This window comes from Ptychodera flava, chromosome 8 (assembly GCF_041260155.1).
Source record: "Ptychodera flava strain L36383 chromosome 8, AS_Pfla_20210202, whole genome shotgun sequence".
Lineage (NCBI taxonomy): Eukaryota > Metazoa > Hemichordata > Enteropneusta > Ptychoderidae > Ptychodera > Ptychodera flava.
Genome location: NC_091935.1, coordinates 14,800,613 through 14,823,603, shown reverse-complemented (window position 1 = coordinate 14,823,603; position 22,991 = coordinate 14,800,613). Strand labels below are relative to the sequence as shown.

General features: G+C 37.0%; 1 protein-coding gene across 5 annotated transcripts in view; it reads left to right on the top strand.

The window, feature by feature from the left end:
• The window catches only part of LOC139138580 (guanine nucleotide exchange factor subunit RIC1-like), a 58,200-nt gene extending 35,564 nt beyond the window's left edge, over window positions 1–22,636 (top strand). For 2 of the 5 annotated variants that reach the window (XM_070707012.1, XM_070707010.1), the window contains 17 exons: window positions 2,597–2,617; window positions 3,313–3,420; window positions 3,869–4,005; window positions 5,970–6,098; window positions 7,027–7,123; window positions 7,598–7,722; window positions 8,429–8,475; window positions 9,022–9,146; window positions 9,693–9,835; window positions 10,195–10,281; window positions 10,757–11,079; window positions 11,738–11,905; window positions 12,602–12,726; window positions 14,152–14,400; window positions 15,082–15,280; window positions 16,001–16,189; window positions 16,829–22,636. In XM_070707012.1, the coding sequence (XP_070563113.1) occupies window positions 2,597–2,617; window positions 3,313–3,420; window positions 3,869–4,005; window positions 5,970–6,098; window positions 7,027–7,123; window positions 7,598–7,722; window positions 8,429–8,475; window positions 9,022–9,146; window positions 9,693–9,835; window positions 10,195–10,281; window positions 10,757–11,079; window positions 11,738–11,905; window positions 12,602–12,726; window positions 14,152–14,400; window positions 15,082–15,280; window positions 16,001–16,189; window positions 16,829–17,126 (2,570 nt within the window). In that variant the 3' untranslated portion in view covers window positions 17,127–22,636. The remainder of the gene's footprint in view (window positions 1–2,596; window positions 2,618–3,312; window positions 3,421–3,868; window positions 4,006–5,969; window positions 6,099–7,026; window positions 7,124–7,597; window positions 7,723–8,428; window positions 8,476–9,021; window positions 9,147–9,692; window positions 9,836–10,194; window positions 10,282–10,756; window positions 11,080–11,737; window positions 11,906–12,601; window positions 12,727–14,151; window positions 14,401–15,081; window positions 15,281–16,000; window positions 16,190–16,828) is intronic. The other 3 variants (XM_070707013.1, XM_070707011.1, XM_070707014.1) reach the window with 2 other exon arrangements.
• The last annotated feature ends 355 nt before the right edge of the window (window positions 22,637–22,991 follow it).

Genomic DNA, 22,991 nt, shown 5'->3' with positions numbered 1-22,991 from the left:
AAACCCTTTGTTTCAGTTTCAATAATTTGTGTCAGACAGGTGTACGATTGTGCAAGATAACTCGAGAAATTCTTCAAAACTTTGCTTACCACTGAAACCAAATGTACCCACATGTAGATTGCTAGTCATGCAGATAACTCCTCAAGTCAGATGACTTTGTGTTAAATGTAAAGTTGTTCGCGTAATCTCTGTTGTGAAATATGTCAAACTGTGTCCATTCGTTTAAACATCTGTTGCTGTACTTCAGAGTGGTAAATAGACAAATGAGGAAACTTGCTCCAACTTTTTCGATATATAATGTTTCTCTGAACAGGGAGTACCTTCTTTTGATGCGCTTGCATTTACTTTTATACCATTTCTAATGATGACAATTTTGTTTTTCACCTTCTGGGCTTGAATTCCTCTTCAACTGATTTTATTTTCACCGCACTTGAACTGAAATCATTCTTTGCTTTTCTCAGCTAACCATTAGTGTCTTTCTGTTTATATTCTGCTTGCATACGTATGCCTCTTGCCAAATTGCTGATATTGTTTGCCATGTTGTTTTATCAACGATAAAATATGATTGATGTGTTCTATATTATTGAGCTTGCAAAAGACACACTGTGTCATTATCATATATCTGCATGGTAATATTTGAAATCATCCTCGTAAAAGGATTTTGGTGTTTGAATGGGGAAATCATAATCAGCTATAAGCATGCATTACTGACTTGCGTGGGTGTCAATCTTACCATTGCCAGGTTCAGGCACAGAGGTTACCTTGGGTAGATGTAAAATTTGAAATCAATGCATGTTATTTGTACATGTGCACTTAGAACTGAAATGTACGACATCCCTGCATGAATTAACATAAATGCATGACAGTCTGCTGGTACGGAGATATACAAACTTTGATGTACAAACTCTGTAGTCAGTGCATTTGTCCTGATAATTGAGAATAACATAAATAAAATAATTCTAATTCTTACTCCCAATGTATCAGTTTATCAGAAGACGAGATACATTAACCCTTTGTGACACATCATTAAATTACAAGTTTTTAAAACTATTCGGTTCAAACTAAAAGTAGTGGCAAGGAACAGAACATGGTAAAATGTTCTTTCAGTGAATAGCAATATTGTCAACATATTAGTGTGAAGGACATAAAATGTGAAACTGTTTTTCTAGGTATACGATATTTACTCTAGAGTGAAAAAGTAATGTTAAATTCTGATATATCCTGGTATGAATTAAGTCACTTTATTTATCAAGTCATTTTATTTATTTTTAATTATTATTATTATTATTTTCATTATTAGTTATTGATTTTATCAATTTATTTATTGATTTTATTTATTTTGGTTTTGTCAATGTTTCCTTGAAACAAGATTGTAAACAATATTTGCCCATATTTCAAACAGTGATCAAAGCTCTAGTGTAATCAAACCATGTGAAAGATCTAATGGAGATGTTGAATTATTTTCTGAAAATCATATCCGTTTTGTATCAGTAAAGAGACTTTCTTCTGAATGAATAAACTCCATGTTGTATTCTCTGTTACCTTGACATTTACGAATATCCTTCCATTAGAAAACTTCAAAGGCAGCCTTTATACCTACAGGGCCTGAATGGCTTTCATGATTTTACATTTATCCTGATGTACACTCAACATACCCTATTAGTAATTATGTCTAACAGGGACTTAACTGACAAGCTAATTAAATTTCACTTCTGTGAAAAGCTGTTGAAATTTGATATATACTATCAGATGTGACCAGATCAGCGTGGAGCCAAGCTGCCACACATGTTTGTGTATCTGTGTGTGTAAAGGTACACACGCAATAATGATACAGTATTAGTGAAAAGGTCACATTTTATTATGCATTTTACACAGAGCATGTTACACTGTGTGTCTCCAACTTTTCACTCAACACCAGAGCATTCTTTCTCAGTAAAGGTAGAACGTGCCTCGGGGACAGATAGTCGGACTCTCCAATTTCTACAATTCATTTCTGATCTACCACTTATGAGGCTCATTTTAAAGCTCTTGGAGAAAGAAAAACTTTCACATCTTAGTTTTTCGAAAATCCAAAATTTAATTTTTTCCCCATAGAGTTATAAACACAGGAATGGCAGCCATTTTGAATTTCAAATATCGCAAAATGTTGGGTAATTTGTTTTGCTAGTTCCAAACTTTGCACAGTGACCCCCGATTTTTATTGTTGATTTGAAAAGAGAATGGTTGAAAGTTTCATTCAGGAAAGTTGAGCAAAAGTTTAAGTCTTTCACTTTTGAGGCGCATACTACCTTAATGAAGAAAATTCAAGTAGAAAAGTTTTCAATTACAATTATGTATGCTTTTAGGAAAGCAAAAATTTAAAAAGAGTATGTAATAACAGGTTGAGTGGAAAGTGGAGAAAATTTGGCAAAATGGGTGGAAAGGGGTAAAATGGGTCTCAGTTCCGTTATAATACATTAAAAATGTTAGATAGGTGTGGTTAAATATCATTAGTGGTGGATGTGTTTGTTATTTGATGGGTTTTTTGCTGTATGGGAAATACATAAGTTAATAAAGATTCTTGTGACCTTTCTCTGACTACCCATCCCATCAAAAGAGAGCACACTTGATGATGCGTGTAAGTAATCGGATTGGAATTTATTTTTGTATGATTAAAGACCTTTATGAAGTTTTCAATGCGAAAACCCAGGATATTGAAAAAATCAAATAAAGAGGGCGGTAATTTTGCATCATACATAGTTATGCTGTCATGTCGAATTGGTCCAGATTTCAGCATGTACATCTTGTCTGAAATCATCAAATTTGTTATTACAAATTACTGAACGTCAGAACACATCCTCTTCACCTGCAATATAAGATAAGTAACAATCTGTTAAAAATAAAAAAAGTCTCTGAAACCAAAACTTTTAATGCAGCATTGCTAATTCTTGCCTACATGTACATGTACCATGGTTGAGCAGTTCCAGTTCCCCTTGTGTAACCAAAAAAACAGCGTTTAAAGCCTGTAGAATTGTAGGAATCACGCCCCACCATATTTCATTTTTCTCCTAGAGGGTATAATTGCATTTGATTTGTGAAGAGAGACATCCCAAGATGGTGACCATTTACCGCCATGCGGAGGGTCGGGTCCAGTTTCCTTCAGTTTAGATCTGACAATGACCTTTATAAGATTTTATGACTAACTACATATCTACATATGATTTGTGTGAACACTGAATATCATTGGATAAATGCATTCTACTGTTTCTGACCCCAATAAAGTCTAAATATGTCTTCCTGACATCATTTTATTTTTCTCTCCGTTGCTGTTAGATCCCACTGGTGTACTGACAAGGATCCAGGATTTATCGTTGGCGAACTTCGTACCTCATCCATCATCGCTGATATCACTCACCTTGACTTCCCTCAGATCAGAAACAGGTACGTGTGGAAACGGTCGGTCCACCAAATTGTTTGTCCCTGGTATACGTACAATCTTACACTCTTGCATTTTCAGTAGTATGTCGTAGAAAATTAAATATTTTGCAGGGACGAAAATGTAACATTTTGCTCAAAATATGTTACAGTGCAATTCTGTGTGGAAGTCACTGCCAATGGTTCAATTTTCTGTCACAAAGTGTTCAGTAATATATTTTACAAACACTACACGCCAGAAAAGATTTCTCCCATGTCAAGCGATTACCTTTATGACTGCATTGTGAAAATGTTGAAATAATTAGAACTGTATAATAAAAAATAATTTGAATGTTTCAAGTTCAATGACTTTTAACTAATATGATATTCATAATCTTCTTATATCGTGAATGAATATTCATCTGTTCATGATATTTGTATAAGCCAATGCATCTTCATTCCTTTGTCATTACAGCTTCTAGCAAAATGCCATCAAGCAGCAGAGAAGCAGAAAGTTTGATTGTCAATGTAGCTGGAAGGCTACTAATGCTGCAGAGAGATCGAAGTAAACCACAATACAAAGAGAAAGACAGGAAAAAAGCCCCCCAGGAGGTGAGACTTGACAAGGATCGGAAAATAGACATTCAAAGAATTTACCGTCAATATCACTGAAAATTACACTGACATTTTCATAAAAGTTGATGTTGAAATGTGTTTCTGATTTGCATCAAGAATACCTTGATCTGAAGATTGATAAAATTAGCTTTACCCTGCTGCGTGATGCTATCACAACAAGGCCGAGAAAAATAAAAAGTTTGTTTCTCATCCTAGAAATATTGCAAAAATGATGCGGTGACGGGGGTTTTTTTTCTGTCAATTTTTTTATTCTTCAACCAACAAGAACGTGCAAAAACATGAAAACAACATAGGATTGCACGCAGAGATAAATGCACAGCAGTGTTGCTCTATGTAGCAGTTTTGTATAGCATCATTCCACGGTTTGACTTTTAGTGCAGCAATGCACAGTTTTGACAGATTAATATAACAGTGACGTATGTGTACAGTTCTGAATGGAATGTTTGTGTCAGTTATTTTGTTTACAGTTCTGTTTTATACAGCACCGTGTTATGCACTATCGTGGCGTATATTTGTGTTTATTTTTTAGCTCATATTTGGTTTTGTATATAAATACCAAAAAGAGCTTATATGATGAGTCGGTGGCGTCTGTATGTCTGTATGTTTGTGGGTATGTATGTGCGGATGTATGTCCGTCACACACAAAGGCTCCCATACCGCCAAAGCTACAATCTCAGAATTTGGTGTACAGGTAGATGCAGGGGTTGAGATGTGAATTTGTTCAAATGAACATGTCAGTGTCAAAAATGTGCAAATGAGGTAAGAAAAAGGGAAATCCTGCAAATGTGCAGGAGTGATGGCATGCCAGTGACTGAAACAGGCTTGAGTCATTTCCTGTCATTGTTTATGAACTGTTACATATTAACAGACCTGCTCAAACCATAGACAGTGTCTATGCTCAAACTAAGAGGGGCTAGCTGTAGTGCTGTGTATGTTGCTAAAGTTGACATCCAGTACCTAAAGTTTCAGACCTTATTTACTTTTGTCATTCTTTTTTTCTGGTTAAATATTTCTTGTTGTTTTTCTGGTTGTACTGTGCAGAAATCATTATCACAACATTAACGTAGAATTTTCCTGCACCGAACAGATAGAAACAATATTTATTGTTGATCTTTGGTAACCATACTGGTATACTAATTCTGATCAAATTTGAGCGACACCACATAATTGCGGTATTTTTTTCATTTTATTTCCTTATGAGCAGAAAAAAGGTTGACACAGCGGGTCTGAATTGATGCGCACGAGGATGAGAAACAATCTTTTTATTTTTCTTGGCCTAATATGACTTTATGAAAATTACCAAGATCCAGTGAATTCCCGACAATGCGCTGGAATCTGTTATCTGTATGCATATCACAAATAGAGACAGACTGTAGGACTACTGTTGCATTGTGGCGGATCTCGGCAACATTTCAGATCACCCAGAGTAATTTTGTCATCTGTTACTGCTTTCGTTTGTTTTATAACATTAAATAGTATTTGTAATGCCACGTTTTACATTCTGAATACAGCAACTTTGTGTACATATCAGATAATAATTTGATATTTGGAAAATGAAATCAATACTGGTAATGTACAAAGACTACAAGATAAAGGTCAATGTAATCTTTACTTCATATATTAAAGGAAAATAATATTTTAAAAATAAATTACATTCATGGTTTTCCATAAAAGCTGTATGAGTTTTCACATTCCACTGTTAACATCCCAAAATTTATGCAACATTTTGGAAATTTTTCGTAACTGTTAGCTCTGTAACTTTCCATAAGATGCATTTTTTAATGCTTTACCTCTGTTGTTACGCTTCCACGGCCAGAGTTGCCTAGAGAAGGCAATTGGTTTCAGGGGTCAAAGTTCATCAATACAAGCACAAGAGTGCGGAGATTCAGAATTCACAGATGTCTCTTTCCTCATCTGTGTGATTTTGTTTTTCATTACAGCTTCCCTTCCTGGCTCCAGTGGTACTGGCCTCATCCGTGGAAAACATGTGGGCCCCCGTCGGCTACAGCAAGGAGAAACCACATTTGATGGAAGCATTGTGGTTAGGATGTGGTGCCGTGGGCATGAAGGTATTAACTTTTAAAATATACGGAATGCTCGTTAACCCTGTATGGAGTAACATCAATATTTATCCTGCATAAACGACATCTAATGACGTAAAATACAGTATTTATATCTTCGCTGGAAGCATCAACATGTTTGGTGAATAATTCACATCAGCATTTTATGGGCCTTATAACAAAATACATCGCTGCTAATGATAGCAATAAATTGATTCTCGTGAATTTAAACCAAATCTCTGCAACAGGCAAATATGATAGCCAGACTAAATGATAGTCCATGTACAACAGCAGTGTGCACACCATTGGTGCTCTGGCTCATACAGCCATCGCATTCTTGCTTCCACGTCTCATAGTCTACCAACCTTTGACCCGAGACTCAAAAGAGTTCTGGGACTGAAACATCCTTCTTCTGCTGCTGGTGAATTCAGTATTTTAGCTCCCTCATGAGGTGTGAGGTGAAAATTTAAGGCCATAACTGAGATATGTGAAATTATGACAAGAAATAAAGTAATTTGAAATATTAAACTCAAAAGATTTGAATCACAAAAACACTGCTGAACATGTTCATCTGATATTATTCATCCAGATGACACATGTTTTACGTTGTTAGATATTAATACCGATACAATCATAGTGATCTAGACAATATGGCACACAGGAATATGTTCATCAGATGGGCGTCACAGGTTTATCGACAGGATGATGTCCCGTACAGATGAGTACAGTTCACCCTCTAGCAAGGCAAAACAGGAAATAAACTAACCCATGGTATATTGGGGCCAGAAAAGAGAGACAAAAAATGTTCATAACAGTGGCTCACAAATTATCAAAAGGGTGGTATCTTTAAAGCATTTTTGCTGTAAAGTTTTTATATGCCGTGTATCCAGAAAGTGTTTACTACCTGTCCTTGTTTCACTGCTGTGTTCATCCCTAGGTCTGGCTACCACTGTTTCCAACCAAAGAAGACAAGCCACACAGCTTTCTTGCCAAGCGGATTATGCTACCGTTCAAGTTACAAATATACCCTCTTGGTAAGGAAAAACAACATACTTTTTCTTCCTCTCATCATCATCAATGTGTGTTGCCATGAAGGTCCAACCGACATATTAAAATCTGTGATGTGAAAGTATTAACCCTTTTACAACCAAATTTTGGATCAACCCTTTTCGTTGTCTCACAAACTTGGATCTCTCTATTGTAATGGGGAGGGGGATAGTCAAATCAAGTGCATACAATTTGAATTTTAATGTACTGATCTTGGTTGCATTAGTTGTGTTTTTGCTTTCATTCTTTGTCAGAATCTCTCCACTTTATTAAATCTTTCCAAAGTTTTCATTTTTTTTGTTTGATTATTCCATACCAAGTGTGAGTTTTACCTTTTCCCTGTCTTATCAAAATCTGTCATAAGAAAACAAATTTTACATAAACTTTTGTTGAATACAGTCTGACATTAAAGACTTAATTATTATTAATTCTCAGTGTTGTTTTAATTATTCTTGTTTCAGCTGTACTCTTTGCCGATGCTGTCGTTCTAGGAGCAGCCAATGATGTATTGACCTTTGACCCAATGTCGCCAGGTCTTGTTTTGTCATGTCAGCAAGGACTTCCATACTGTGTCATGGAAAGAACAGTAAGTGACATTGAAATTGACATATTTAACAGAAACAAGGTTGCATGAAAATCTAAGAGAAATAGCTTGCATATATTGAATAACGCAGTGCACATTATTCAAATGTGTGTAAATGTGATGTTTTACAATCCAAGAATTTCATAGTTTTCAAACTTTCTGCCCCTTAAATCTTTCAGCCTTACTGTCCCTTACATTTTTCTGCCTTACCGTCCCTCACATTTGTCTGTTCTACTGTCCCTTACATTTGTCTGCCCTAATGTCCCTCACACCTTTCTGCCCTATTGTCCCTCACACTTTTCTGCCCTACTGTCCCTCACACCTTTCTGCCCTACTGTCCCTCACACCTTTCTGTCCTACCGTCCCTCACATTTGTCTGTTCTTCTGTCCCTTCCATTTGTCTGCCCTACTGTCCCTTAAACCTTTCTGCCCTAATGTCCCTCACACCTTTCTGTCCTACCGTCCCTCACATTTGTCTGTTTTACTGTCCCTTCCATTTGTCTGCCCTACTGTCCCTTAAACCTTTCTGCCCTAATGTCCCTCACACCTTTCTGTCGTACTATTCCTTATATTTGTCTGCCCCTCACACTTTTCTGCCCTACTGTCCATTATATTTGTCTTCCCAATTGTCCCTCACACTTTTCTGCCCTACTATCCCTTACATCTTGCTATCCTACTGTCCCTAACATTTTGCTGCCTTCTTTTTCAGACTCAAATATACCTTCACCATATACTCAGGCAACTTCTACGAAGAAAGTAAGTAGTGTCTACATTAACTTGATACTTTTCATTTCTGCCAGTACTATCGGATCACTGGAAATGCTACAGGCAAAATTCATGACATGATCAGATAATTTGCTTCCTGTCCATAATGGCACATGTACCTATGTACCTCGTAGTTCAGTGCTTTTATACACATATCTGTGTCTACAAATTCATGTGTTAAATCAGTTTTTAGTTGATGAACAGAAAAACCCAAATGATTTGAAAAGAAGGGATCTCAATTTTGAAATTCTGAAGTGTATTTTTGTACCGTTGCCGATACCTGTACAATGACGGTGCCTTCTGGTGATTGGTTGCCCTAGGACTGGCCTCAGCCAATCAGGTGACTGTTCATGTGTTTCACAGAAGTGTATCTTCAACAGATATTAACAAAATACGGTAAAAAGGTGAAATTTACTGTGCAACATAAAACAGAGAATCAAAAGTTGATATGAGTTTACTGTAAGGAGTATCATTTGGTGGTTATTCAAGCACATGGAATTTTAATCACCATCATTATTCTGACCTTTCTTGACACAGTCTTGGATTCCATGCGCTTGATATAGCCAGGAGTTGTACGTCCCTACCTTACTTCTCACATGTCTTGGAACTCATGTTACATGAAGTACTAGAAGCAGAAGCAACAGCATCAGAACCAATACCAGGTATTAATATTGCTTTCATTATTTTGGAGAATATCATGATTTAAAATACTCCTGTGTCGTGCCTACAACTATACTTGCTACTTTATTTACCACATTTTTGCACTTGTTAATTACCTGCACAAGCAACCAGAAAAGAGAAACACAAATTCATCAGTTATGAAAGGAAATTTGTATTGAAAAGTAAAATATTATTCTTTTTCATACATTTTAGTCTCTACTGTCATTGTTCATGGCTGTTTGAGAATCACTTAAAACATGAAATCATGCAATTTGAGATTTTTTTCAAAAATTAAAATACTTCATTTGTTTGATGCCAAGCAAGCTCAAGTTTGTTCATAAAATAATGTGGTTAGTGTAACCAGCTGTGATATAATCCCTTTCAGGCCTGTCTTTCTGGAACTTAACCAGAACTACTCTTGTAGGCTGTAGGCATGAAAAGCTTAACTACAAGCCAGCATTTACAATGGTCTAAATTGACACAGTGGTCGAAAATTGTTGAGTTTTTATCAATTAACTAAATGTTAAATGTCTATTTTATCAATTTAGATGCTCTCCTTCCAAGAGTTGTGGCATTCATACACGAGTTTCCTCAATTCCTCCAAACTGTTGTACACTGTGCCAGGAAAACTGAAATAGCATTATGGCCATACCTTTTTGCCACTGTTGGAAATCCAAGAGATCTCTTTGAAGTAAGTCAACATCAAATGGTCATCAACTTCATCGCATGGTTATGTACAGAGAATGTTGAGTGCGCCCTCATAATTACATAGAGAATATGGAGTGCGCTCTCGTAGTTATATAAAGAAAATATTTCAAAATTAGCACAACTGCCAATTACACTGAGAATATGGAGTGCGCCCTCATAGTTATATGAAGAAAATATTTCAATATTAGCACAACCACCAACGAAAAGAGAAGACATATATTTTTTATGTGCAATCATGTCATTATTTCACAACAGAGTTGATATCAAAATGAATGTCAATTTATTATCATTCATGAACTATTTTGCTCAACTATTGTATTTTTGCCCTGTTTGATTTTTCAGGAATGTATACAATCTGAGGCATTTGAGACGGCAGCATCCTATCTTATTATTCTACAAAACTTAGAGAATCCCAAAGTCAGCAGACATGTAAGTAGTTGCCATGGCTACAGCTTTTCAATCGCGGCCTACTGAAATTGAAATATGTATCATAAGTCGTTTACATTGTACACATACTGTCTGTAGTCTGTATCACAAATGAAGGACTGTTATTATCGTAGTTACTATTTCTGGTATGTAGTGGGAATTTTGTTTACAAACTGATGAAACATATTGTCATTCCTTCAAGCAAGTTTTGAACCATGGTCAAATGGCACTGTTTAGGAGAATACCTCCAAATTATCTGATTGGTATACATGATTACATCAAGTCTAAGTCTAAAGTTTGCACCCAAGGGCTGCTTAGGCCACAGTGTTACAAAGTGGATAAGTCGGGTGTTATGTGACACAAATCATGCCTTTATTTGCTGAAAAAAAATTTCACAATTCAAGTTAGCTTTCTGCTATATGGCCATTTAATCAAATACCATTCAAATCAGTTACACAGCAAATGATTGACATTGCAGCATGCCACACAGCTATTGGACTGCACTCTAGACCATGGCAAGTGGGAACTCTGCAAAGACCTCGTCCGCTTCCTCCGTGCAATAGGACCCAATGATCCGGAATCTTCCCCAAGACCCACGGCACCGATCAACTCACCGGCGATCTTCCCGCACTCAGCCACCACTCCCAAGGCAGAGAGCATGACAGCTTTTCCGTTCAGCCCAGCTCTGGCAGCCACGCAGAGAAACAGAAGCAGCAGTTATACCAACCCTAACTTCCCGCCAACCAGTGCAAACGACAAACAGAGATCATCGTCTGCTCACCAGCAAATACCAGACAGAAAGTAAGTGTTTACCAAATATTTTTCAGGTTGTACCTCCTGATTTGGACAATATCAGGTCCAAACCTAAAAAATGTTTTTTCGTTCCATGTTAAACTTTTTTTAACTCATACACACATGTACTAACATTTTCACACGCTCCCGCCCTTGGTTATGAGGACCTGGTTGTGACATCCGCTACAAAGGTTAAACTCAAGCTTGAGAACAAAGGAGACCAGCTTTGTTGATATGTCCATGTAATCACCACAATATTAATATTTCAGTCATGTTAGCATTTCTTTGTCAGGTGCACTATATGACGAGAATATGGTGTTACTGACATCAAGCAAAAAGGCTTACTAGTTCTGGGAAATAAATTCCCTGTAATACTAGTGTAATGTACACACAACAACCACACATGTATACTTCCTGTTTCATCATTCATGGTGCTGAGCCTTGTTGTGTTTACATATTCATCTTCCCCATTGCATCCAGATGGAAAGTCTGACCTGTATTCTTCAATCTCAAACACCAGCCTATCCCCAATCTGAGAGATTGTACTTACCCTCAGTGACAAACAGTAAAACATCTATTGTATTTAGGAAATTTACCCACTAATGTAATAAAACATACCGCTATACCACACTGTTTCTGACATTTTCATCTCTCATATTTATAACAGGTCTTCAGTTCACAGAAAGGACAGTGGAGGATCTGCGGATGAGTTTTTCCTGGACACTATATTGACCAGACACGCCAGGAAATTACTCAGTATCGGAAAACTCAAAGATCTTGGACTCTTTGCCGCCCATCTGGAGTTTCCACTGATTGGATGGCTCAGGAAAGAAAGGTTGGTATCCCAAACTTGTGACCCAGTCAAATTTAAACCGGTGTTAACAGATGTTTTATTTTGTTAGTGTATGATATGTGTCCTGTGTGTTTAGCTTTGATTGGATTTTCATACACGTGTGATAGTGTTGATTAGCTGACAGTTGGTTTTGCTTGAAAGTCTAACAATTATATCAACTATATAAAGCATTCTTTAGTTTTGTTGTGATTTTAGGTGTATGCTCTGGTAGTCTATCATTTAAAAATAGAGACATTACGTTCAGTGCAAACATCAGTCATAAAGTACATAATTGTGACAAAATCACATCCAAAAATAAGTATTTTGATTGATATTTCAACAAAAGCTATTTAAATAATTTCTTTGGCATGGTAACCAGAAGTTTGAATGTATCGATGTCTTCTGTTCCTTTACAGCCAGTCTATTTTCTGCTTTCATGACTCAGTCACTTGAATCGGTTCATGAACCAATCACACCCATCCTTCCATTGGCCAATCATATTCATTCTGTCATCTGCAAGTTTCCTGATCCTTTGTCACTGAACTTCCTTTGCCCTGTTATCGTTCAATATTATTTCTGTAGCTCTTGTAACCTCACAAACAAGTGTGAAAATCAAACACTGGTAACATAGCACTTGATTATTAAAAGATATCTTTTGTGAAAAGATCAATCATGTTATTTTCCTTCTGACGTCTGCAGACTTCGAGTAGCGAAAGTGGAGGACCCAGTGGAATCCCTGAAAAAACTTCACAATGACTTTCTGTGGCCACTACCAGCATTCCCATTGGTCAGTGTATCACATTTACCACCACCCAAGTATGTTGGTGAGTATCAGTGTAGAGGTGGGCATGTTTACTGTGTGCAGCAGAGTGATCTCACTCTGTGGGTGGCAACTTGCAGTGATGGAGTGTTGAGATTCTTATGTTAGCTGTAGAAGTGTGAGACAGGGTGTCTGATTGTTAACATTTGACATTGAACTTTGTTTCACAACAAAATGAAAACAAAACAGTAAATGGAAAATGACACACAGAAAGAGTAGAATCAGGGTGATAAAACAGCTCTGAAAACCAGTTGTAAGCTATGCTTTGAACAAAAGAATTTCTGTGTTGAGGGTCAGTGTTCCCGCTAAGGCTTATTTGCGCGCCAATTGCGCAGTGTCTCCGACTGCTCTCGCAGTGAAATTTCATGTTTTGCGCAACTTTAGTCTCAGTCATTTCGATCGGTAGTTTTGGAAACGATAACTCGGGGTGAAATGTGCGATCTCGGCGTAGATTTTACTTCCGCGTTTTGGGTTTAGCGCCCGTTGGTGGCGCAGTTGCCACCAACGTTCATTGTACGTTGTGACGTACCTCAGTAAATTAGCATATACATGAACGGACCCAGCTGTGAGGCAATCAGGCGTATCTCAAGTTGCGCACCCTCTTGAAACCTTAGAGGGAACACTGTTGAGGGTTTAATAGTTCCTTGAAATAAATCAAAATCTAGGGACTTGGAAAGCCACACAAATTCATATAAGTTTGCTGCAAAAATTGTCTTATTATAACTCTACTCTCTTACACCTCCCCCAAGGCTTTTTGATCCACCCATACTTCAGAATAGCATGTGTTAAATTACTTCAGAGGTGAAAAGGTTACCCTGTGGACACTGTTCAGTGTTTCCTACATTGTTTCACAACCCAAGGAAAATAGATATTCAATATCCGTTGCAGTGTTATTAACACCATCACAGTCAATGAGTACAATGTAGGTCTGAATGTGGCTGAGGTATAATGTGTCAAGCTTAAGGCTGTCAGAGTTCTGGTGGTTTGTTTCAGTAGCATAAGATGTGAATGCATGCTGTCATAATATACTTTGCCTCTTTTCCAAAGCTCGTAATCTTCTCTGGGAAGAAAGTAGCTTTCAGCCATCACCAGATAAAGTTTCCGTAGCAGACATATTTGCACAGTGAGGGTTCTGTTCTTTATGTCTTGTGTTCATTGCAACTATTACCGATATGTCATACTAGATGCTGGAATTCTTCCAATTACGACTACTGTGTGCTTTCATGTCAAGTTTGTTTCTGTCTTTGTTTATGTACACTGCTGACATTTGTGATTTGCAGTTTGTGTACAATCTGAAACCATTCTCAATAAAATTGTCATGAAATTTGGTCCACAGTCAGAAAGATACAGCTTCTGCCACAAGTTTTGTATGTATGTAATGGTTTCTAGTATGAAGAGTAAAACTCTTCTTTCAAATCACGTTGCGTAGGTCGACTGTATTCCCAGTCATCATCTGGCAGTGCATCCCAGACCGGACTTGACAACAATGTCAATGGAGTCAGTATTGATGATGAAGTTGATTCCGGCATCCTTGCAACAAGCGGCAGTAACCATGGATACATATCTTCTCCCATACCTTCATCCAAGTCACGGCAACAGGCTACAACTCAAACAGAAGACTTGCTGTGCGATGGCAAGACAGAGGACGCTGTTCTGAAACCCATCACGCCCATCAAAGGTAGGTCATGGTGAAATTGACAAACTTTCCTGTAAACAAAGAATCTTATTGAAACACCTTTCAATGTCCAAGTTTCATCCAAGACTGTAATTAATTCTGATTCTGTCAAGTCATATTTCAGGCCACATTTGTTTGTAGACAGTGTCTAGACTACTTAGTGGCCTTAGTTGGAAACTGTAGCAAGTATTTTGAACAGGAAGTGCATCGAATGTCGAGTGAACTTTCAATGACCTTTGATCCAAAGATCCTAGATTTGATTTGTTTATGAGAAATAGGATTCAAGTACTCCACTATTGTCCCCATGGTATCCAATATTTCCAATACAATTACAGTAAACCTTTTGAGTGCCAAGTACATATTTGTTGCCTTTATAAAACTTAGACTTGAAGATCCATAGCTCGAGGGTGCTCTCTACGTGTCCTTGAGCAAAGGATCTTTCAGTCTATAATAAACTATGCTCCAGTCAATATTTTGCAAATTTTTGCCAAAATTTTGATAAAAACTGTAGCCAGTGAAATGTGATATCCATTGGGTCCAAAATTATCAAAAAATTTCAGAAAAGTTTATAAAAATTGGTAAAATGTTGCAATAAAATTTTGGTGGGAAAAAGAATTACAGCACTCAAAGGGTTAAAGCCCCAGTTGTACATGTCTTACTCACGTCATGCATTTGTAACCACAGCAATGGGGACAGATGAGGTCAGTCTGAGTACCTGCACCACCACGGAGATGACCTCTGAGAACAGTTCAACATTGGGTGAGAATGAGTATGGTTTGTTAGACGACAGTCCATGGAGCAGCAGTCAACAATTGGCAGAGTTGGAGCTGTTATCACAGGAACTGGTACACAAGGGACCACCTCAATCAGAGGCAGAACTACGGTATGTATATTCATATCTGATAATGGACTTTGAACACAATCTTTCATACACGGTCAACTGTACACTGTTTTGTTGTAAAGTAGTGCTTCATAGACAGGGCTAGACACTATGTATCTCAACTGAGCAAAGGACTGATGATGAGAGTGACTTTGGTATCCTAGCAACAAGTCAAAGTAACCAAGGATACATGGTCAGAATTCCCTTAATATTTTGTCTCGCCTTTTATAAATGTTTTAAAAGCATGATATTAAAATTGAGAGGAATGATTGTTTGTATTCTGCATTTAACCCTTTTCCTGCCAAGTCCATATTTCACCACCAGGTCAAGATGGTTAAAATTAATGAAACACAACGTATTCCATATGATGTATTTTAACATAATACTGTACATTTGAAGGCTGTTGAAAACATGATACTGTAAAGTTGATTTTTTTTGGACAAAAGATGCTATAACATACCAAGCCAAGTGGGTGAAAATACGTCATGTTTTGGCTCAATACCGCTTTTTACTGACTTGGCTGATGGGGAAGTGATACAGTTATTTCTGTCTGGCAGGAAAAGGGTTAAAATTGAACCGTATGCCTGTTAAAGAAAACATTGTCTTGCCAGTTTGATTTCAAAATTTTACTTTGAATTATTGAAGTACATGTACATGCAATGTACACTATTTTCTCATTCTTAAATGTAGGTAAATCATCAATTTCACTTTTTCTCACAACAGATATTTACAGAAGATCTTCTCAGAAGCTACATGTCTTGAATGGAGTTTGTTGTTGGCCGTAGTATTACGTGACCCGGTAGCAGTGACCAGCGTTGTCAACACAGCCAGTATGACAGAGTGTCCGTTAGAAATGATTGGCAGAATGAGAGAAGCATTGTCATTCCTTGAACTCTGGGCAGACACAGAATGGTAGGTTAATCACAGTCTCTGGATTTTTGTTTAGTTTATGTATTTGCTATGTGGGACTTATGGTCTCTTGAAGTTTCAATCAATGTCAACATAACCAGTCTACTAAAGCTTAGCATCACCATTTTGTGAAAGCCGATTTCAGAGCAGCCTGACCATTTGGTCTGAGGAACCAAATAAACCCAACCATTGCAGTAAAAACTGCATGTATTATAGACATTTTTCAACTTTAAATTTTGTAACAGTGTGTCCAACCTGACATGTTTTCTATCAATATGCTACTACACACATCATCATATAATGCATTGATGACCCAAATTATGTCAAATATACTTGTGATGTTTAGCCAAAATGTTACAAAAAAAGAATTTTCGTGAAACTTTAGTATCGTCATGCCACATGTCTCTCCAAGAAAGTAAACGTACAAACAGAAATTAGGTAATGAGTTGTATGATTCTGGGGGACAGGTGGAATTTATGCTTAGTCTGCTGTCATCAGAAAAACAGGTAAAGTAGGAATATAAAAATAAATTTTGGATTTACTGCATATGCTAATTTCTTTGTTTGCTCATTCCAGTGCATGTTAGCCTTGACTTTCTTAATTTGCAGCAATAAGCTATCAGTGTTTTCTTTTTTCTTTCAGTCCTGGATATCGTCCATTTTTATACAGCTTGAAAGACCAGGCTCAGGTACTTACAGCCATCGTCAATTCAGAGTCCACCGTCAAAACACCCAGTAAGACACCCCCTGATACTCCCACATCCCCAACCCCCGAGGCATCATTTACCGGATCCGAGTTAAGTTTTCATGGTTCCCATGGCAACCGCACTGATGATGAAAACGAGGTCCGCACACTGGACGGAAACAGCGAGTCGGAAATTTCCGATGTAGAGAATGAAATAGGCAATGATGAGAATGGATATCAATGTCGCGTGTCATGACACTCCGGTGTTCTGATCCGCGTGGTGTGATAAAAATTTGCCATGGGTTGTTTGTTGTGCACATTGTATGAAACCCAAACACCCTACCCCAACTCCATGACAAAAACAATGTGTACAACAAACTGCCTCACCATATCCATGCAATTTGTCTACAACTTTTAATGTATTGTAACAAAAATTTGACAAAGAAAATGACGGAAAACTTTTTTTTGTACTTTTTATCAGAGATATATCTGAAGTTATATTCATCTGTTGTTGCTATGAAAAATTTCATTTTGCCTCAGAAACAGAAGAGTAGGGAATAAGTTTTGTAATTTAATCTTTCTCTCTTAGTAAGTTTATCATTAGTTGATCTTCTTAACCCTCTCTACCTCACACTTTCCATCAGCCCATCTCTCTAGAATCCCTCTCCTTGCTTATCCTTGTTCATGATTGTTTTGTAATTCATCATTCCACAGCAAGTCCTGTAGAGTCTTCCGTTTTGTCTGATTAACCCTGTTTCACAATGTTCCAGAAAACTTTTCAGCTTTGTCGTTGGTGTCTCTTTGTCAAAGCACACTGTCTCTAATAGTCTTTTTGGACCAATATACGTGGTAGAAGGGATGGTGTGGCTTATACAGTTAAAAGATGTTCTTGTTGTTACAGAGTCATAAGCGTCACTGTGTCCTTAATGTGAATGTGTCCCTCCAACATGCATGTCCTTCAGGTGGTATTTGATGGTGATAAATGGGTACCCATCTCATCTGGATCCCATCAAAAATAAAACATGGTTGTATATAAAAATAAATTCTCTACCCTGTGAATAAAGTCACCTACCATCCACTGAGGTTTGCTTGTCAATCAAACCATCAGTAGGTAACTATCTTCCTGTTTCAAGGTTGTAAGGAATCACCAATCCTGTGGTTGATGGTATAGACTTAGAAAAAATGTTATTTAGGTTATTAAATACTGGTAAGATAAATAGTAAATAATTGTGCCATAAAAGTTATTATATCTCAATTGCTGTTTCTGAGGTGTCCAAGGGGCCACTCTTCAAATCTCGAAAAGCGTGGCTCACATATTTATTACTTTTTTTATTAAAAAATTTTGTTATTATTTTTTGTACAGGACTTTGATAAAAGTGATTCCAGTGTCCACTTTATATCGAGTTATGAAGATTTTCTGTGAGAAATTGTCACTGACCGGATTTTGTACCCGTCTGCCTATCAGATACTGTCCTCTGTCGATTGTTTTATGTATTCTGCCGCCAATCATGAATTTGAAATTGACTGTGTGATAAAGCCGTGTCAGCTACATGTCAAAAATCTTCCCAAGATTCAAACTCTTTAGTGAGTTGTGCCTTTGCTATTCATATGTCTCCTCAGTTCAGAACTTTCTGAGTCTCCTCAACCCTTGCGTGTTCACTGCGGTGTGAAAGTGGAAAAAACCAGCTGAAGTTGCCATAGCTGGCGTATTAATTTGTGTTCACTGCTTTGACTTCTTGGGTGAAACCTGGCCATGTTAGTCTGTTGTGACGTACTATACTGTGCACCAGTGTGCGTACTGTACATCAGGCTGGGTCATTAAATCGTGTTTGTTTGTTCCCAGCTCTTCCCTCCAGAAAGCCATAGTAACACACAAGGTAGTCCCATGTTGAAGGAGGCTGAACACAGCGTTGAGAAACTGAGAAGAAGCCATCCCATTTTGACAACTCTGGTTTTAATCCCGTTGTTCTTTAGTTCATGGTTGGACCTAGTCAAAGAACAGTAGGGGTGGAAGAATAATTTGTCCCGTTGCATAGATTTTCAAACTGGCATACATTTTAAGCACTTTGAGTTGTCCAGACAAGAAAAAGGACTTGTTTTAGATTTTCAACTTATGCTACACTTAAGGTTTTTTCCTTTCTGTTATTTATTGTCATGATGATTTTTAATTCATTTTAGTTCCTTGATCTTTTAATTAATCTGATTTTAATTAAGTTAATTCATTGTTGATGTCTACTGCCACAAATTTTAAGGGAAAAAAACTTATATCTGTTCAGATCTTTTCTTGCCAGTGTTCAATGTTTGTTCTTACATATGCCATTACAATACAATGAATAGAATTATTGGATTGAAGGAGACCGAGAACTGGCGGACCGCTGATAATTGGTTATTATCCATGTAGAAAACATGTTTAAAAACTTCCCATGTCATCAAAGGCAAAAGATCAGTGAATGTGTCTTGTTTGCTTTGTGACCTTCATACTGAGAACATTTTCAGCAAATACATTGCAAAGTGAATAAGCTCTACAGTATGTGCTCTGTGACGTCTGCCTCTTCTGACCATTCTTTGTTTTTGCTTCTTTGAATTTCTAAAATCTAATGTTCCTGCACAGTGCAGAAATCACAACTTCAAACCATTTCACAAATGTCATACAGGGTACTTACTTCATAGAGCAGGTTGGTGCCATCAAGCCAAAGTTATGTGAACATTTGAAATGTCACCAGCACCCATGTCAGGTTTTCAGAAACTGACTGAGAGGGCGCCCTTGTTTTGCTGGCGTGACCTTTGTAACCTGCATGGTAGCCTAGTAGCTCTTGTGTTTACAACTTACAACTGATCGCCATAGGCAAATATTGTGCTATTTGTTGCAAAGTGACACAAAAATTTTGACTTGCCATTTTATGAAATGTCACCAATTTTTGAAAATGGTGTCTGGAAAGGAAAAACCATTACATAATGCTGTCTATGGTCCTTCCAGTGCAATCTGCACTGTGCTAAGTAATATATTTGTATGTAGAATGGTGACTTGATTTATTTGCAGCAGAAAACACCCATTAAATTCTTTTAAGAACTATTTATTCCAAAACAATGTGTGTGATGTATGCCAGGTAAACTGCTGCACTCTTGTATGCTAATACATTTTCTAAAGCAGAACGGGGAGAATTCTTTTATCATGTAGAATATTCATCTTGATCATGGTTGAATAATTTTATCCTTATTTCGATACAGGTTTTATTTACATATAATTTTTCTATATCTGTGGCGCTGTCTTTACATATTGAACCAAACTTTTATTGGGACCAATTTTTTCCTTAGTGGTTGCGCTAAAAATATTTCTATGATTATGAAACATGCTCTGTAGGTTTCCTTGCAATGTATTATGTCCTGCACTGTTTTTTCCTCCTAAAGTGCTTTACTGAAGAAGGAATGAATGAAGCAAATTTTAAAGTGAACCAAGATGCTGCTGTGGTTATAATTCAGTAATATTTATATGTTAAAGCAGTGCCAAGCGTATAATGTAATATTTATATTTATATAGCGATTTTTTGAATGGTTGAAAATGCAGTTGGAATGAACTCTGTTATTGATAAATTCTGATGTGTTATTTTGAAGTGCTCAGTTCTGCATCCATGGTTTACAGCCTAATGAATACAAGACTGATATCTGTGAAACTGATATCTGTGAAACGAATATCTGTGAAACTGATATCTGTGAAACTTTCTAAGTATTGTACAGGATATGAAGGTGTCTTCAAATGATATTTTGTAAATTTTGGCATGAGTTTGGCTGTACCATTGCAGCTTAGCCACAGAATGACCTCCTCCTGTTGAGTGTGCAGTCATGTTTTACGTTGTAGATTCATATCTACTATACACACATGTGATACTTCTACATCGTAGCTCACAGAAGTTACCCCGTTTACCAGTGAATCGTTAACTATGTTCTCTTGGCATATGAAATCTGCACAGATGAGGGAAATCTGACAAATGAATTCACAGCTTTGCATGTTTGGAATTTATAGCAGATGTGATACAATGCCAGTGATGAGCTTTCTTAACAGTACTGTCCATTTCAAAAAGGAAAACCACACTCTTTGTGTCAGGCAAACTAAGTTTTTTTTTCAATTTCCTGTATGGATTCCTCTTCTTGCTTCCTCCATGGTTGTTTCTGAAAGCACTCTTTCAGGAAAAAGAAAACAGTTATGAGATGATGACAACAGGAAAAACAGATGCATGTGCGATTTATTGTAGCTGTTATTTGACATCTACAGTCTCCACCCATCAGAGTGGTATAAACATAGCTTTTGAGATTTTCAGTTCCCATATTTGAAATAGCACAGTGCCAGCGTTCTGTGAGCTGCAGTATTTATAAAAGAGAAGTAAAGATCAACTGACATTGTCACCCCTGATGCCCTGTAAACAGGTCCATTATTGCCATTGTTAACAATAGGTGTGGGCCAAACCATGGTGATGAGAAAGGGTTATGCCCATTATTAAATTTGAATGAGGACTGAGATGCTACCTGAAAATCCATTGATTTCCTTCGTTAGGTAAAGTCATTTTCTGTGTAGAATTGTCATCCATAGGTTTGAATTTTCTGTGTTGTGTTGTCCGTGCAGTTTTAGTGAATTTTTAGAACAGGACATTTCCAAACAGGGTATGTGTCAGTGGTGACATGCAAAAAGTGCAGAAAATTCAGGCAAAAGTGATCTGCAACATCATCACATTGGTTCCTCACAGTTAAGTATTTCTGGTAAATGAAGCAGGCATGACATTACTTTTATGTTGGAAATCTTACTTTATGAACCTTTCTTGTGGAGTTTCATTTATGAAGATGTGTTTCCCTTTGACCCCTGTTTGGGAGTAAATCCTCACATGGTGTCATAGGTCATAGATCATAGGTCAGGGTTCAATGTATTAAGCAAGTGTGTTGCAAGATTCAAGAGATTATTATGTCAGATATCAGATTGTAATTATTTCACTTTTGTGATATACTTTTTCCCCTCCGTATGTTTTTTTGCTGTGTTGCAGAAAATTCAAACGGAAACTGCCATAAGTTTGAACTACAGAAATGCACAACTGCATAGCAACGGGAATGCTCTTCAATTCAGTGTTGATCTTCATCACTTTTCTTGATCTCTGTCAAAGAAAACTGTTCAGATAACAAACTGTTCAGATAACATAAACTTGGAAAGTTCTGCTGATAGAAAAAATTTGAGATGAAGCACAAAGTCAGTTTACATTCGAGGAAAAGACACTACCTCTCTTTGTATTGGCAGTGGAGACTGCCCAATCAGGCAGCCATCAGCTAAATGTGTATCAAATGTAATTGTTAATATAAGAAATGAAATTCACGATATGAACTGTAAAGACTTTCATCATGGAATATAAATCCATACCTGTACAAAACACAAAAGGTGAAAGGTGAATCACAAATGCAAATTTTATGCTAATGCTGTATCCGAAATATTTACATGTCAGTAAACAAATGTCTGTAATTTCTAAAAACATGGGATAAAAACAACATTTATAGGTATTTATCAATATGCTGTGTAATATTGTGGCTCTTGCTTTTGTCTTTTAATCTTCAAATCTTACATCTAATATGATTCTTTGATTTGTTTTGTTTGTGAAGTATCTTCCATGTGGTGCTAGAAGACGTTGGTAAGATTCCGTAAATAAAGTAAAGAGATGTTAACGAGGAGTGGATTCAAACTTCAGTGGATTCCATTGTAAATAAAATTTTATGAGTACGATGACTATTAAATCCTTGTTTGTGCTGTTTATCATAATATTTAAGCTATGCCCCACAATAAGCCATTTGCCTGCAACCCAAACTGCTCACTTAAGGTAGAATGCAGCTCGGGGATGAATATATTCGGACTCCCTAACTTTTACAATTCCTTCTGATCTACCTCTTGTAGGAGATCATTTTAAAGCTCTTGGAGTGAGAAATATTTTTACCATCTTACTTTTTCGAAAATTGAAAATTTTTCCCCATAGAATTAATAGAGATGGCGGCCATTTTGAATTTAAAATGTCGGTAAATGATTCGAAATTTGTTTCTCTCATACCAAAATTTTCACGATAACCCTGAATTCTTATTCTTGATTTGGTGAGAA